At 42.6% G+C, this 16,173-nt stretch overlaps 1 protein-coding gene across 5 annotated transcripts in view; it reads left to right on the top strand.

Annotated features, from left to right (window-relative positions):
* Window positions 1-16,173, top strand: part of AGAP1 (ArfGAP with GTPase domain, ankyrin repeat and PH domain 1) — a 633,884-nt gene that overhangs the window by 408,784 nt on the left and 208,927 nt on the right. For 4 of the 5 annotated variants that reach the window (XM_025404404.1, XM_025404403.1, XM_025404402.1 and 1 more), the window contains one exon: window positions 7,192-7,360. In XM_025404404.1, coding sequence (XP_025260189.1) covers window positions 7,192-7,360 — 169 coding nt within the window. The remainder of the gene's footprint in view (window positions 1-7,191; window positions 7,361-16,173) is intronic. The other variant, XM_025404405.1, reaches the window with a different exon arrangement.

Below are 16,173 nucleotides of genomic sequence, written 5' to 3' on the forward strand. Positions count from 1 at the left end.
GCTCACGCCTGTAATCCCAACACTTTGGGAGGCCAAGGCGGGTGGGTCACCTGAAGTCAGAAGTTGGAGACTAGTCTGGCCAACATGGTGAAATCCCATCTCTACTAAAACTACAGAAATTATCTGAGCTTAGGAACGTGCCTGTAGTTCCAGCTACTCGGGAGGCTGAGGCAGCAGAATCGCTTGAACCCGGGAGGCAGAAATTGCAGTGAGCCGAGATCACACTGCTGTACTCCAGCCTGGGCGACAGAGAGAGACTCCGTCTCAAAAAAAAAAAAAAAATTATGGAGGGACCCCAAAGAACATTTGTTCATATGGGTTTTGTCTATTGATATTCATCATGTTAGAAATTCAAACTGAGAAAAATTTTAAATGTGTAATCCATTTAACAGTAAACCACCCGTTACATGTTAATGTAAATAATAATTTTGTGAAAATATAATTTTCAAAATAAAAAGTCATGAGAAGGGTTGCATTGTTTTATATATTTTTTAGGTCTCTTTGATACCCAGTTTCATGTAAGAGAGCTGGATTCTCATATCTGCGTCAGTCTGTTGTGATAGGTTGTTTTGGTTAGTCTTTGAATATCTCATGTTACACAGATGTGTGGTTGGAAGAGGGAGGAGTATTTCAGTCATCATTTCAGATCATTGTGGATATTCCTCTTGCATACTTCACCAAAACTCAACATGTGATAGTTTCTTAAAGCTTAGTACTGCAATATGAAATCACTAATTTTTTTTCCTCCTCTACTACCTTAAAATCCATCCAACTGACTTGCCCTTTGAATGATCTTTTATGTGTGTTTCATCCACGCAGGCATATCCACATGCATCCATGCATGTGACGTCATACCCCGGCCATTTCAAGAAAAACTATTTTTGAAATGAAGTATGCAGATTTCTAAATAGTGACCGTTTTCATCATAGAGCATCAAAAAATGTCATTCATATCACCGCCGATCTTGTCAGAAAAGTTGCTAAGTCTTTGGAAGGTATCAAGCTCGTAGTTAGAGATACAAGTTTGCCACATACGTAGAACTGAAAGCCATAGTCAGTCAATGTCTGGCATAGTCATTCTCTCGGGTAAAAATGTTGTCCCACCAAAAAAGTGGCTAGTTCAGCTTGGAACTCCAACAGTTGCAGAAGGGCCTTTCTGTAAGACAGCCATCACCCTCTGGTACCCAGCAAAAATGCTTTACGCTTGCTTTCCACGCCGCACCTGAGGAGATGAAGACATGCACTCAAAGGGTGAAATGTTTAAAAATCAGTAGCACTTCTTTTTTAAGTGTATTCAGAACATCTGTAAGTGAAACTGTTTTTGTTCGTACTTAAAGAACATGCCAGTGAATAATGTGATGGTGACTAGTACAGTTTGGGGCTACTACTCTGATTCATGTTAATCACCAGCATGTTTGCACCATCAAAACCAATGTCAACACAGCACTAAAAAGTCAAGTACTGTTTCTGAATTGTTTTGAAAATCTTACTGATTTGTCTGAAGAGTTATCTATCTTTTCAGTATTATATATTAATATAAAATGTTATATTTCTCAACATACATGTACAGTTTAGAACTTAATGGAGAAACCGAATTGGAAAAGATTTCCACTATTTTTCATTATTTTTTCCATCCTTGAACTATGTAAATTAAAAGTCTTAATACTTTTGTAAAGTATACGTAAAAATGGAGCATGCTGATTACGTTATCTATCCTTGAAGAAAGTGGCGCGTCAGCACTGTCAGATTTTCGAAGCCTTATGCTTATTTCTGATCTAATGTTGAGATGCCAATCATATAGTTTATGCATTTCAGTTTAGCTTTAAGATCTTGTTAACTGCTTTTAGTACCCCTGTGAACACATCAGCAAACCATCTTTCACCAGACAGCCAAAGGTAACCTCCGGATGCGAGGCAATAAGAATCAATATAGTAAGAGTATTTTTAGGGACTGTTGATGGATTGCTGTATTTTGAGCTTAACTTCAAGTGCCAAATGCCCCAGAGCTGACTAAGATGAACTCACCATTTACTGAGGACGGGAGAGGCCATCAGGCACATAGTGGAATCTGGGATTGCCAAGACAAGATGTACGCACCTTTCCCTTTGTAGTTTTGGGGAGAATTCTTGTATATTTTTTAGTAGCCTAATATGGTATTTTGATGAGGACTTTGTACCACCCTCCTTACTGGAGCCAAGTGTTACTCATTTGGTAACCTCCCGGTCCTGGGAACACATAACTGTGAAATTCTAGGACAACGTGATACAGCAGCGAATCAATTAATTCTCTGTATCAGGAGGGATCTGGTACACCGAGGTACTAATGACTCTGCGTCCTTCTCCAAAGGCAGCCCCACAGAAGGCGGGCGCCACGTTAAGCTGTGCTGCTGTCAGCAAGCCGAAAGCTGTGGGTCTCTGACACGGCTCTCAATTGCTAGCAGGTTTCTCTCATTGCACCTCATTTGCATCTGGGACATCAATTAGCATGTTTGTTGAGGCTAATTGAATGAAACTCAATCATAGCTCTTAATTGCTTGACTATGTGAAAAGAAATCACATTAATGCAGCTAATTAAGTGTACGGCAATAGATGCAACATAATTAGGAGCGAAATGTAAAAAACAAGGGATGGCAAAGGTGCCGGAGCAGGGTTGCAGGGGGACAGCAAGGCACAGTTACCGAGCGATTGGCGGGTTCGGAAACAGGTCCCTTTGCTCTGGCGCCTGCTTGGAAAAAATAAGCCGCATGATGATCATGGACAACTTGAGAAGGAAAATGCAAATAGGTTTGCAATTACTACTTTTTCAAGCTGTTGAGGGGCAGGAGATGGCACCTCTGGGGGGCCTGGCTCTTGAGTGGGCCCCAGGGACTTGTTAAGTGCTGTTTAAAAGTACTTGGCTTTGAATTACCCTCATGCCTTGTTAAAGGGTTTTTCCTCTTTTATCTTCGATCAGCATTTTCAACAAGGAACATGGAGAAGGATAGTATCTGTAACATTTGCATATCAGAATCAAGCTTCCTGTCTTAATTTTACCCAGTACCCTGCCTCAGACCTGTGAAGGGTCTGCACAGCCCCTTGACTTCTAAGGAGGACATTGTTTAGTGGTTGTAGCTTTAATTCCTCAGGTACCAAGCTGGGGAGAGAGATGAAAAGGATCAGTTCTTTCAAAACCAGTGTCGTTCCTCTTGGGAGGAACTAGGAGCCACAGATACCTGTGTCTTCACCTCCTACCTGTGTGTGAAGCACTGAGTCGGAGGGCTTTTATTGACTAGGAAATGCATTTTGTAAAGTTTTTAAAATTGTACAGTGCCTTGAAATATAAGAATTGGCTATTTTATATACCAATTTTTTTTTTTTAGAGCTAGTTCTGAGGTTGTAATGCCTAACTCAGGCAAGAAAACAGATCCCTTAGCCCATGCTGAGCTAAAGATAAATGGGTTCCCTTGCCGCTTTCGAATCTGGAGAGCAGACACTTGGTTCATTTCTATAATAATTTTAAATAAAATATCCTGGTTATTGTATGTTAAAACATGCCTATTAAAAGAGCCCATGCTGAGGCTTAGTCACTATCTGATTAGCCTCATTTTAGAGCCCATAAGCAATAAATGCTCAATTACACTCCTGTTATTGTATTTTAATTTGTTAAGAATTGGCATTAAGGAAGAAAGTTATAGCAAGTTGATATTTTTAAAGGAGTAACTGTGCAAGAAGGAATTCATTATTTACAAGCATTAACTTTGGTTTGGAAAGTTGGGTTTGCATATTTTCAGTGGATATTAATGGAAGTAAACTAAAGATGCTTGAGAAAAACCTTTTTTAAGAAATGGCCAACACTAACCACTCTATGGTGTGCCTTGCCTTGCCTTGCCTTTTCTTTTCTTTTCTTTTCTTTTCTTTTCTTTTCTTTTCTTTTCTTTTCTTTTCTTTTCAAGACAGAGTTTCGCTCTTGTCGCTCAGGCTGGAGTGCAATGGCACGATCTCTGCTCACTGCAACCTCTGTCTCCCAAGTTCAAGCGATTCTCCTGCCTTAGCCTGCTAAGTAGCTGGGCTTACAGGCACATGCCACCACGCCTGGCTAATTTTATATTTTTAGTAGAGAAGGCATTTCACCACGTTGGCTAGGCTGGTCTTGAACTCCTGACCTCAAGTGATCCACCCTCCTCGGCCTCCCAAAGTGCTGGGATTACAAGGTGTGAGCCACCGCACCCAGCCTGATATGCTTTTCATTTGTCATCCTCAACACAGCACAGTCCTGAGAATTCCTGTGTCTCTTCCGGCTCTACCTTTCCTTCCATCTACTTTAACAGAGTTAATTCAATAATAACTTTTTTCTGTCTTTGGTCTACATCCTCTCAAAGTTGTTTATGTTTTGTGGAGTCCAGCTTCTCGGCTTCCAAGTGGAATCTCCTTTTGGGGGCTGGTGAAGTCAGATTTGTGGTTCCCAGCCCAGATACCACCCTCCCATACCCCCAACCCACCATGACAGCTTTCCTCCAATGGGACCGTGGCTGACTCCGGCCAGCCTGCCCTGAGTCAGGCCATCCTCCCTGAGCCACCCTGTGAGATGAAATGGCCAGTCAGCAGCCTCGGGTGGCCGGGCACCTCTGCTCCCGGCCTCTGGGCTGATGTGAGATGCACGCGTGCCAGGGTTTTCCGCCTGGATGGCCTGTCTGTCCTCTGCCGGGGATGCCCGGCCTCGCCCCTGCCTCTGAACTTGCCCCACTGTGGCAGTTTCTGATCCTTTCTCCAGTGGTCTTCAGCCCATCGTTCTTCCTCCTGGTTCTGACCTTGGTGTTTTGAGCTTTCTGTCTGCACCAAGACTTCTGTCCTCAGGGGTCACCAAGGACCCTGAAGCATCTTGTCCCTCTGGGACTGGTGTAGGGGAACCTGCATTTCTGTATTTCTCTGCCAGAATGTCCCCCGCCAGTGTGGCTGTGCCCTCATGTAAGAGGTTCTCCTCCCGCCCATCCTGCCATTGAGAATTCCTGCACCCTTTTCCCTTGAGTCTGATTTGACTCCACGTGGCACCCTCTTAGTTGCGTCGGTTGCGGGAGGTCTGCGCTGTCACACCCCAGGCTCACCCACCTTCCCATGGTTGGGCAGGGAGAAAACAGATCTTCTCATCCTCTGCCCCAAGGACCCACGGTTTCATTCCTTTCCCCTGAACTGGAATTGTGTACTTCGTGGCTTTTGTTGTGCTGTTTCTTCTATCAGCAAACATCTACTTGTTGATAAACCTGTGACTCCTTCACCAGTGTGGGTGTTGTCCTGCAATTAAAAGGTGTACTGCTCACCTGTAATCCCAGCTACTCAGGGGACTGAAGCAGGAGAATCACTTGAATCTGGAAGGCAGAGGTTGCAGTGAGCTGAGAGCATGCCACTGCACTCCAGCCTGGGCAGTAGAGTGAGACTCTTGTCTCAAAAAAGAAAAAAAGGTGGACAACCTGTTTCCTGGAAGCCACTGGGATCTCGCTTTGGCCTCTCTGCTACCCTGTGTCCCAGTAGCTCTCTCAAAACACTTGGCCAAGTTTCCTAGTCCTTGAGACAGAGGCTTCCAACCCTTGCATAATGATTCTAGAACTTTATCCAACTATCTCTCTGCATCAGGTAACTGCCGTTGGGCAGTTAAAAGACAGCAGCCCACTTCCCCACCCTGCCACGGTCCCTTGCATCCAGCATGTGAGTTTATTAGGCAGTTCTTCTAAAATTACGTTGGCTGAGCACGGTGGCTTATGCCTGTAACCCCAGTGCTTTGGGAGGGTGACTTGAGACTAGGAGTTGGACACCAACCTGGGCAACCTAGCAAGACCCCATCTCTAAAAAAAATTAATAAATAAAATGGAATTATGTTCACTTGAACTTAATTACTTATAACAAAGACAAATTTATTGGTTTTCAAATCTAAAGGGAATTCACCAAGATGCTGCCAAAGAAAGAGCATACTTATTCCCACTTCCTGCAGAGTCTTAAAACACTTGAAATGTTTTTCCAAGGGTGATTTCCAAATACAATCATTTCTCTGTATTCATGCGGGATTGACTCCAGGACCCTCCAGAATACCAAGATCCTCAAATGCTCAAGTTCCTTATATAATACAGCATAGTATTTACATATAACCTGCACACATTCTCCCGTATACCTCAAATCATCCCTAGATTACTTATACCTCATGCAGCGTAAATGCAATATTTTCTTATTTTGTATTTTTTTAATTGTTACATTGTTACAGAGGGCTGAGTATATATTCTTTCTTAAGGTGTGATATTGAGTAATATGTGTCCAGAGTGCTTAAGATACTGTGTTTGCAGGCAAGGAGTCTCATTACCAAAAAAAAAATAAATAAGTAACAATGAGTGATGATGATGATGATGATGATGATGATGCACTAAAGGATCAGTAACTCACTGGCCAGCAGGCCCATCCCCCAGCTCTCAGTTGCTTGTTCACCTTCCCCCTTCCCTGCCCTTCAGCCAGTTCCCAGGTACTGTTTGACTCCACGGTGAGTTAAGTGAGCTGCCAGAGAGCCGTCACTGTCCACCGAGGCGGCCCGGTAGTTCCCTGATCGCTGCTGGTCATGTGCTTCTAAGGCCTAGAAAGCCAGATTCTTTTTCTAACATCCAGCTTTTTTGTATCCATCCCTGAGCTCCCTATTTTTTTGATGCCATAACTCCCACCCCTTGGATGTCTTCCTGGTTCTTAGCAAAACACTTGACCTTTTTACTTCCAGTTTTCCCCTGATTTTTCACCAGACAGCTTCAGCTTTATCAAGATTTTAATGACATTCCCAGCTGAAACAGAAAGGTTATTACAACGTGGTTTCCTACTCCATGGAATTTTATTTGGAATTGATGGGAGGAGCCTAATGTACCCTCTGATAAGCAGGAGTTCAAAAAACCAGATTTTATGTGTAGACTTACTTCCTAATGCCCCTTGAAGGAGGTACCTGCTGTGTCTCTCCTTATATCTCTAGCTCCTGGGTTAGTTCAGGACACAGAAGCAAAACTCTGATTTAAATATAATGATGATGCTACCAGTACTCTGCGGATAAAAATCTCATTATTTTTAAAGTGCTTTCCACAGTGGAAGGGTCTTAGGGTTATAACTCATGACATCTGATAGACCCTTTTGTTCTAGGTTGTAAAAGGTCTTTTTTTTTTTTTTTTATCTCTCTTGGATGTTTAACATTTTGAACAGGATTACATGCAGAATGTTCATGGTAAGGAGATTGACCTTCTGAGAACCACTGTGAAAGTCCCAGGGAAGAGGCCACCCCGAGCCACGTCGGCCTGCGCGCCCATCTCCAGCCCTAAAACCAATGGCCTGTCCAAGGACATGAGCAGTTTACACATCTCACCCAATTCAGGTAAGCTTACAGCAAACGCACTAAGAAATCAAGTTCAACGGCAACGGATGGTCCAGGCTTGAGGACATTGTTGGGCTCTTAGGTTAAGTGGAGGCGGTAACTATCACATTACAGATTAAGGTTTAGAAACCTTATCACTTCTGTGGCTGATCATTTCCTTTAAACTTTCAGTTCCGCAAATGCCAGCGAGCAAATGGTGCTTTGAATCACAGCTGCAAAAACCATGCATCTAGGCCTTTCGCGGGGCCGCGTGGTGGAAAGTGAAGTTTAACATGTGAACTGGGTATTTAAGGGCCTTCTGAAAAGCATGAATTAATGTTAAATGTCAAAGATTAACTCATTTGCGGTAACTGTATGTATGAAAGTGGAAAAACCATTCGGACACAAGATTCAGAGGAAATCTTTTGACCTATATAAAATGTAAATTTTGTGTTATTATATTTTAATTATCTGCCATTCTTTAATGCAACTTTGGTTCTCTGTATTCTCTTTTAAAGGAGATTTTTTATTCATTCAGGATCAGAGAAAGCTAGTATTTTCTCAAATGTTGATGTGTTTAGAAATTCCTGGCTTCTGTGCCCAGTTGCAAGCCATCCAAAATGACGTCGTTCATTTTATTTACGTTTTTGCAAATAATTGCCCTGTGTCATGAACCTTCCCATTGCTGTTCATCAGAGATAAGGTGAAGATGCTCTTGAGTCCTCCCACATACACAGTCAGGCTCCTTCAGCATAGGGAAATCCCTTCAAGAATTTTGCATTTTCTCCAGCAGGAAGTCCAGAACTTTCTTCTCTCCCACCTACATCCTGTCTTCTTAAAACAGATTTCTGGCTAGGCGCAGTGGCTCACGCCTATAATCCCAGCACTTTGAGAGACTGAGGCGGGAGGATCGCCTGACGTCAGGAGTTCGAGACCAGCCTGGCCAACCTGGTGAAACCCCATGTCTACTAAAAATACAAAAATTAGCCAGGCGTGGTGGCAGGTGCCTGTAATCTCAGCTACTTGGGAGGCTGAGGCAGGAGAATCACTTGAACCCAAGAGGCAGAGGTTGCAGTGAGCCAAGATTGCATCATTGCACTCCATCCAGGGTGACAGAGCAGGACTCCATCAAAAAAAAAAAAAACAGATTTCTCTCCTACAAGAGTTTCTGGTCTTTAATGCTGCACTTTCCTCTTCTGAAGCATTAAGTGCTTTTAAAGAGGGACGGTGCTGACGGCCTGGTTCTGTGGCATGAACGACACTGGTAGGTGAGAGCAGGATGGTACAGAGGAGTTCAGATTTGGGTCGTCCATCCTGGGCTCCACCGCACAGTGTTAGGCAGTCCCTGAGCTGGTTCCTTCCCACCACATTGGGGTGCTCTTGCCTGGCCTGCCTGTGTTGCAGGGGGGCGATGTCAGAGAAGATAACATGATAGTGCTGGGAAAGCTGAATACAAACACAAGCTGTTGTTTCTCATCAAAATAAAAGCTGGCTTTATGCTAAAGGAGTCTTGAGTGCCTCCCAGAAAAGTGAGAACAGTATTTTTCCTGGGGCTTCTATGACCTGCCGACCTTTCTTCCAAGACGTGCGTGAGGTTTTTCTTACTAGAGCGGTGTGCTAACTATGGGGTGAGAAGAGAGAAAAGAAGGGCACAAGAAAGAGAAAACAATCTGTAGTGAGGAAAAAGCTGAAGGCTTTATTGCATTAGCACATTACGTAAAGTCATTCATTTATTCAAAGAATATCTATAGGCCGGGTGCGGTGGTTCACACCTGTAACCCCAGCACTTTGGGAGGCTGAGGTGGGTGAATCACCTGCGGTCAGGAGTTCAAGACCAGCCTGGCCAACATGGTGAAACCCCATCTCTACTAAAAATACAATAATTAGCTGGGCGTGGTGGTGCGTGCCTGTAATCCCAGCTACTCAGGAGGCTAAGGCAGGGGAATCGCTTAAACCCAGGAGGCAAAGGTTGCGGTGAGGTGAGATCACGCCACTGCACTCCAGCCTGCACGACAGAGTGAGACTCTGTCTCCAAAAAATATATATATATCAAGCACCTATTATGTGCCAGAAATTGTGCAAACTATAGATATGGAGTCCCTAACCTCTAGAATTCTTCCATTTCCACCTCCCCTTCTGACCCATCACATCACATCTAGTCATCTAGTTATTTAAGTCAACAAGTGTTTATTGAGTTTCGTTTTTATAATTTTAAAGTGATAAAAATATGTTAAATAGAATTAATTAAACTTAAATAAAAAGTTATTTATCTTTGTAACACGGTGTTTTGAATTATGTATATACATTGTGGAATGGCTAAATCATGCCATTCGTGGAGTTTCTAATGTGTGCCTGAGATACAGTTCCTGCCCTCAGGAATCTCCCCTGTTGTTGGGGAAAGAGACAAGTAGACAGAGGCCGCACCAAGCCCCAGATCCCAGCAGGGCTGTGTAAAGGGCAGGGCATGGAGACACAGTGATGCTGTGGTCGGCTCCACCCCAGGAGGTGGGCCAGGCTTCAAGGAATAGGGGATACCTGCTGAGTTTGAATGAAGGATAGGAATTTGCCAGGCACACAGATATGAAGGAAGGGCACCAATTCTGTGAAGAAGCGTTCACTGTGTAAAAGTAGGATTTCGAACATCCTCATCTTGAGACTTACTTTCCTTGGAGCCAAATGCCACTGTTGTCCTAAGGGAAACACTAGTGTTTGATTATAAGTAGATAATACAAAGGCCCTATAAACCGTGCCATAGCTGATGGAATCGGCTGTGGCATGGGCCTCTCTCTTTGAGGGAGTGAGCTGTGTGTCCTTGGAAGGCATTTCCCATTGCTCAGTTTCATTCTTTTTAAGAGCCCCCCTGCTGGGCAAATGGGAGGGATGTGACGTGTTTGAAATCCCTTTTCCATGGTCACAGCCCTCAGTGTGTAACAGGACATCTCCACAACCCTCAGACAGGTTAATCCCACACAGGGGCCTGGCTGACTTTCCCTCTTCTCTGGATTCCAACTAGGGCTACAGAAGTGGGGGTATGGCCTTAGCACAAAGGCAGTGCCACTTTGGGAAGAAGAAAATGCCTGATGGCCACAGCAGTGCTAAGGGAAGTGGCACCCTGACCAAGCATGCCGGTGAAGTCATCAGCTGGTGTGCAGCGAGAATGCACAGATAGATCCTCAGATGGCAGCCACCTGTGGATTGCTCAGCTTCGTTCTCGGGTTCTGAGAATAAGCCATGGGTAGAGGCACTTCTGTAAGAGGAAGCAGCTTCATTAAAATATTGGGAAATTTTAATTTGCGTTCACCTCCTCTAAACATGAACATGAATCTGTAAAGTGATACATTCTTTCTTGCTTAAGAAATTAAAGCATTTGGGGATTTGAGTTTTTATGCTCTTTGAAAATTGAGTTTCTTATGTCTAAAACCATCATTCACAAAATGTCCTTTCACCTGAGGAATTCCAACACAACAAATTCAATCTGAAATAAATTGAGGCTACATTTAAGAGACGGACTTTTAGCTAAAAATAGGTATTAGAGAGCTGTTTGCCAAAAAATTGAATACTTTATTTTTCACTCTTGAGACTTGTTTGTTTTGTCTCAGTTCTAGGTGAGCTGGAGGGTTTTCTTTCTTTGTATTTTCATTTCTGTATTCATTTTCTTATCTCAATGTGATTGAATTAGATCAACGTTTTACGCCTTCTCTTCCCGTAATTTGCATTCACATAGACCTGATACATGTATGAACCTAAGTCTTTGTGGATAACACCTATTATTGCTTTGGAATTACTGTTCATATGTGGAATGATTCATTCAGTTGGTACAACCATTCCCAGGGTTCTTGATACACATTTCCAAATTAACTTCTAAAAGGTTTTATATAAAAACTCTTCCCATCCATAGCCGTCACCCATTTCGCCTCACACCCTTGCTAATGCTATTAATATTATTGTTAGAATTTATGCTAATCTGATAAGCCATAAAAACACCTCATGTTTTGTTTATTTGGATTTCTTCAATAGGTAGTGAAGCTGAACAGCTCACATGTATTAGCTGTACGTGTTTCTTACGTTGTAATTAATTGTTTAGGTGTATATTTGCCCATTTTTGCTCTAGGTTCTGTCTTTTTCTTATTGATATCTAAGAACTCTTTGTATATTTAGGATATGAATATATTTTGCAGGTATTTCCTCAGTTCATTATTTGCCTTTTAAATTTTATGGTCTTCTTTACATAAAGAGGTTTTCCCTCTCTTTTATTTATAATCAGATTATCTTTTACTGTTGTGATTTCTACTTTAAGCTATTTAGAAAGCCTTTAATAATCTTGAAACCAGATCACAGTTTATATATGTATACCTCTAAGTTTTAGTTTTATTGTTTTTTTCCTTAAAAAATATATGTATATGTGTTTATGTGTGTGAATATATGTATATGCATATATATCTGTATGTATGTGTGTGTATACATGTATATGCGTGTATTTAGCCCCTAACCCACCTTTAATTTGTTTGGGTCTATTGTGTGTGACAGAAATCTAATTGAATTTTTTATTCAAATAAATAATCAACTGTCCTTTTTTCTCTTTGTTGAATTTTTTTTTCTTTCCCTATTAATTCCATATGTCTCCTTTGTTGTAGAACTCAATCATTTCATCAAATGGGCTGTGTTTCTGGCCTCTCAGATGTTATTCCGAGACCTGGTGTCCCTGCATTGTCTTATCTTAGGTAGATTTACCACAATGTCGTAGGTTTATGACTCCGTTTATATCTGGTAGTATATAACATAGTTGAATATTTCTCTTTTATCTTCCAGTTTTTCTTGGCTACTGCTACCTGCTTATTTTTCTCAAATGAACTAAAGAATAACTTGAAACCTTCTCCGTCTTGATAAAAATAATCCCCTCATTGGGGCACGTGACATCAAGACTTCCTGAGGCTGTGATACGGGCACGTAAATAAAATAATAAAAATAATCCTATCATGGCTTTTAACTGGCATTGCTTTTAAGCTATTAATTGTGGAGGAAGTGACATCTTTACTATGTTATTTCCCAATTTATTCAAATTTATATTATAGCCTCCAGCAAAGTTCAGCATTTTTTGTTTTCATTTAGATGCTGGACATGTCTTGTTAATCTATTCTGTTAGTTTATAATTTTTGATGCATTGTGAAGCTAATCGTTTTTAGAGGGGTGGGGTCTATTACGTCATCTAATTGGTAAGAATTAAGAAAACTCCTAATTTTTGTATTTTCTATATTCCGCCATCTTGCTGAACTCTTGTTAGTTGGAATAGCTATTGGAGGTTTCTCTTGATTCTCTAGCACACAGTCATCATGCATTCCATATTTCAAATATTATAATGCCTAACTGTCAGTCAGTGTTGACTTTTAATTTCTCCCACCAGTTTACTGACACAGAGAGTGGATTGTGTCGCCGCCTCCTGTGCCATTCATCTCCATTGTTACTGAGTCTGCTGTGCGCCCACCCTTGATTAATGCTCTGGATATCCGGGTAGGGGGAGGACAAGACGGTCTCCTTCCAGGACCCTTACACTCAAGTGGGGGTGGAGGATTCCAAAGATAAACACACAAGTAAGATCGTTGTAAGGAGTGATAAGTGCTGAAGGGATACTTGGGGCAATTGAATAGAAAATACCTGGAGGGGGTTTGGGGTGGGGTATTCCTAGGACTTGGGAAGTTATTTGCCTGTATTGGAATAGTGACTACATTTCACACTTTAAAACGCTGGAAATGTGGTCATCTTCCTGTCAGTTTTTGCTGTGGGTTTGGGAGAGAGGAAGAAACACACACTGTCAGAGCAGCTGCCTTGTGCACTGCTGATGACTGGGCTCAGGCCACCCTCTGGGGCTCATGCATTGAGGAGAGCAGAGGAGCTGCAATGGTGATGGGGTGGCTCTGGGCTCCCTGTGGCGGTCGTGGAGTTCAGGAGTGGGCTGGGGCACAGAGCAGGCTGTGCGACGAAATCAAGGAGAGCTGGCCAGTGTTGTCCCTGCCACCAACACCCCCAAGAGAGCATGCATCGGAACAGGCAGCATGCCTAGGGAGAGCAGAACCTTTTGATGTGGATGCTGGTGCTCGAAAGAGGGAAACGGAGATGATTGTGAAACTCAAACCTCCTCACAGTCACAAAGGAAGAGAAAGAAATGGAGAGGCAAGGCAGCTCTGACCATAGGTGGTATGAAGTGCACCAGCCACTCACAGCACCCCACACAGTAGGTCTAAAATGAAACCCACCAGTCACCATGGGCCATACACCTGCTCAGAGCCCACAACCAGCCTTCTGGTTGGTTGAGGCTGCAGAGAAAACCTTGGCCACTTCATCTGCCTCATCAACCCACATACTCTTATTCGTAGATAATGGACAACGAAGACATTTGTGGGAATCAACAGTAAAAATGTGAAGGATAACTGATCTTAGGAAAAAGGGTGACATTTTGGTGAAAGGGAATTTAAAAGGAAATTGTAACTCCTATCAACAGAAGGATTTAATAGGTTAGTTATTAATGATACTCATAAAATTAAGCAAACAGCATGTGTTTGGCCGGGCGTGGTGGCTCATGCCTGTAATCGCAGCACTTTGGGAGGCCTAGGTGAGCAGATCATCTGAGCCCAAGAGTTCGAGACCAACCTGGGCAACATGATGAAACCCTGTCTTTACAAAAAATGCAAAAATTAGCTGGGCATAGTGATGAGTGCCTGTGGTCCCAGCTGCTGGGGAGGCTGAGGTGGGAGGATAGCTTGAGCCCAAGAGGTCAAGGCTGCAGTGAGCCATGATCATGCCACTGTACTCCAGCCTGGGCAACAGAGTGAGGCCTGTGTCAAAACAATAAAAAGTATGTGAAAATACTATAGGAGAAAGAGTTTTAGAAATAAAGATTGCAAAAATAAAAAAATTCAGTAGACAAATACTGTAAAGAACATGGCTAAAGACATGTTGGTAGTCAAAGATATAACAGAAGAATATATGCTAGAGGCAAGTAAGGATATCTGAAGAGTCAAGTATCAAGTTGGATGGGAGAGGAGGCTCTGCAAAAATAAAAATAAAATCTTAAAACACACCCAAAATAGGAGAACAACAAGGTAACCTTACAAGAGAAATCTGACTGTAGAATTCTCAAGAGCAACATGCATTCTTAAATGTAATGGAAATATTCCCTCCTAAGGACAATTAAATCTGAACCTAGAAGCCTATGCAAAGACGACGACTAATGAAATGAAGGTAGAAAAAAAGACATCTTTAGACAACATACAGGGCTATACAACATCTCCATCTTAAAGGGTTTTGAAAAAACTACTTAAGGATCTACTCCAGAAAAAAAGAAGAATCCAAAAAATATTTATTCAGGCCTGGTTAAACCTTCCCTTCCTCATTCAAGGTCACTGGCTTCTCAGGATGTCCATGGCCATTATCCACTTCCATTCTTCTGGCCTGGAACTTATGCTGTCTAAGTTGCCATTCTAATGGGGATCCACCAGAAGCCACATTTTGGAGAATCTTCCCAACTTGAATTTCAGGTATAGGTCCAGAGAAGGAGGTGAAACAACGTATTTTCTGACATGAATGTTTGGCCAGCCTAGTTTGGTGAAGCTTTATCCACATGTAACAGAATGCAGAGTTGTACTGGCTTCCACAGTTATTTTCACATTTAAGTAGAGAGCAGGAAAACATAATGGCCAAGAGCAAGGGTTTCGGAGTCAAAATCACTGAATAGAATGCCATTTCTCCTGTCTCAGACCCTTCTGAAGTTGTCTCACTAAACCCCAGCTTCCTTGTTTTTAAAATGGGGAAATGGTGTCCACTTCTATTCTACAGAGAAGAACACACAGCATTCCTTTGAAAAACTTGGCTGATGCTGACTTCACAGAATTATATCATTACTTCATCATAATGGTTATGCCAAAAGGAAGGAAGAGGGGAAAGAAATTATGTTCTTGAATTAATTTTTCAAATACAATAAAGCATTGACATAGCCTTTGAGTAGACGTAATGGACATAGGGCTTAGACTTCACAAACCCATGCTCCCCAACAGACAGCATCCCACTATCATGGCAATGAGGGGGCAGACAGAAGAAATGCTCTTTCGGACTTTCATGGATCTCCATGGAGCTATCTGCTCCAGTCTGTGTCCTGTGGTCACTTTATTCTGTAACTCCTGGTTGTGACATTTTTGTTCTAGGATGACAGATATCTTCTTGTCTCTAAAGTGTGTCTTTGTTGGGTTTTTGCAACTATGGATATGTTTTTATCCTAACCAGATTGATGCTTAGACCTTTGTCAAAGGAAACCTTTCCGCTTCTCCTCCACATCCCCCCCCTTCCCCACTTGAGGCCCCCAGCGGTTTCGAAATATTAAAGCCGTCAGGAGGGTTGAAGCTGATTTTCCAGGGGAGGTGGGGGAGGCGGGGACAGCAAATGTGTTTTGAGTATTGAACTGCCGTTGACATCTAAAGTCTCAACCATGCTGTTTTCTCCACACTTCAGCAATCAGGACATCCAGCAAACCCATAAAAAACCAAACTAATAGCATGAATATTCAGTGACCTAGAATACTAATTATTGTCATGAATATTAATGTGATCGGACTTGCTTTTTCCTCTCCTCTTTCTCTCTCGTCCTCTTTCTCCCTCTCTCCCTCTCTCTTTTTTTCCACTTAGCCGGCTCTAAAGATGGGTCATAATGAGAGCATTTAAGAGGGAGCGCTCTCCGCCGTGACAGGGACCGGGGTAATAAGGAGAGCTTGATTAACGTGGTGCACTTGGGGGAGAGATGAGAGGCTTCACGTGGGCCTGTTCGGGGGAGGCAATGAGGCACCGGCG

This window comes from Theropithecus gelada, chromosome 12 (assembly GCF_003255815.1).
Source record: "Theropithecus gelada isolate Dixy chromosome 12, Tgel_1.0, whole genome shotgun sequence".
Lineage (NCBI taxonomy): Eukaryota > Metazoa > Chordata > Mammalia > Primates > Cercopithecidae > Theropithecus > Theropithecus gelada.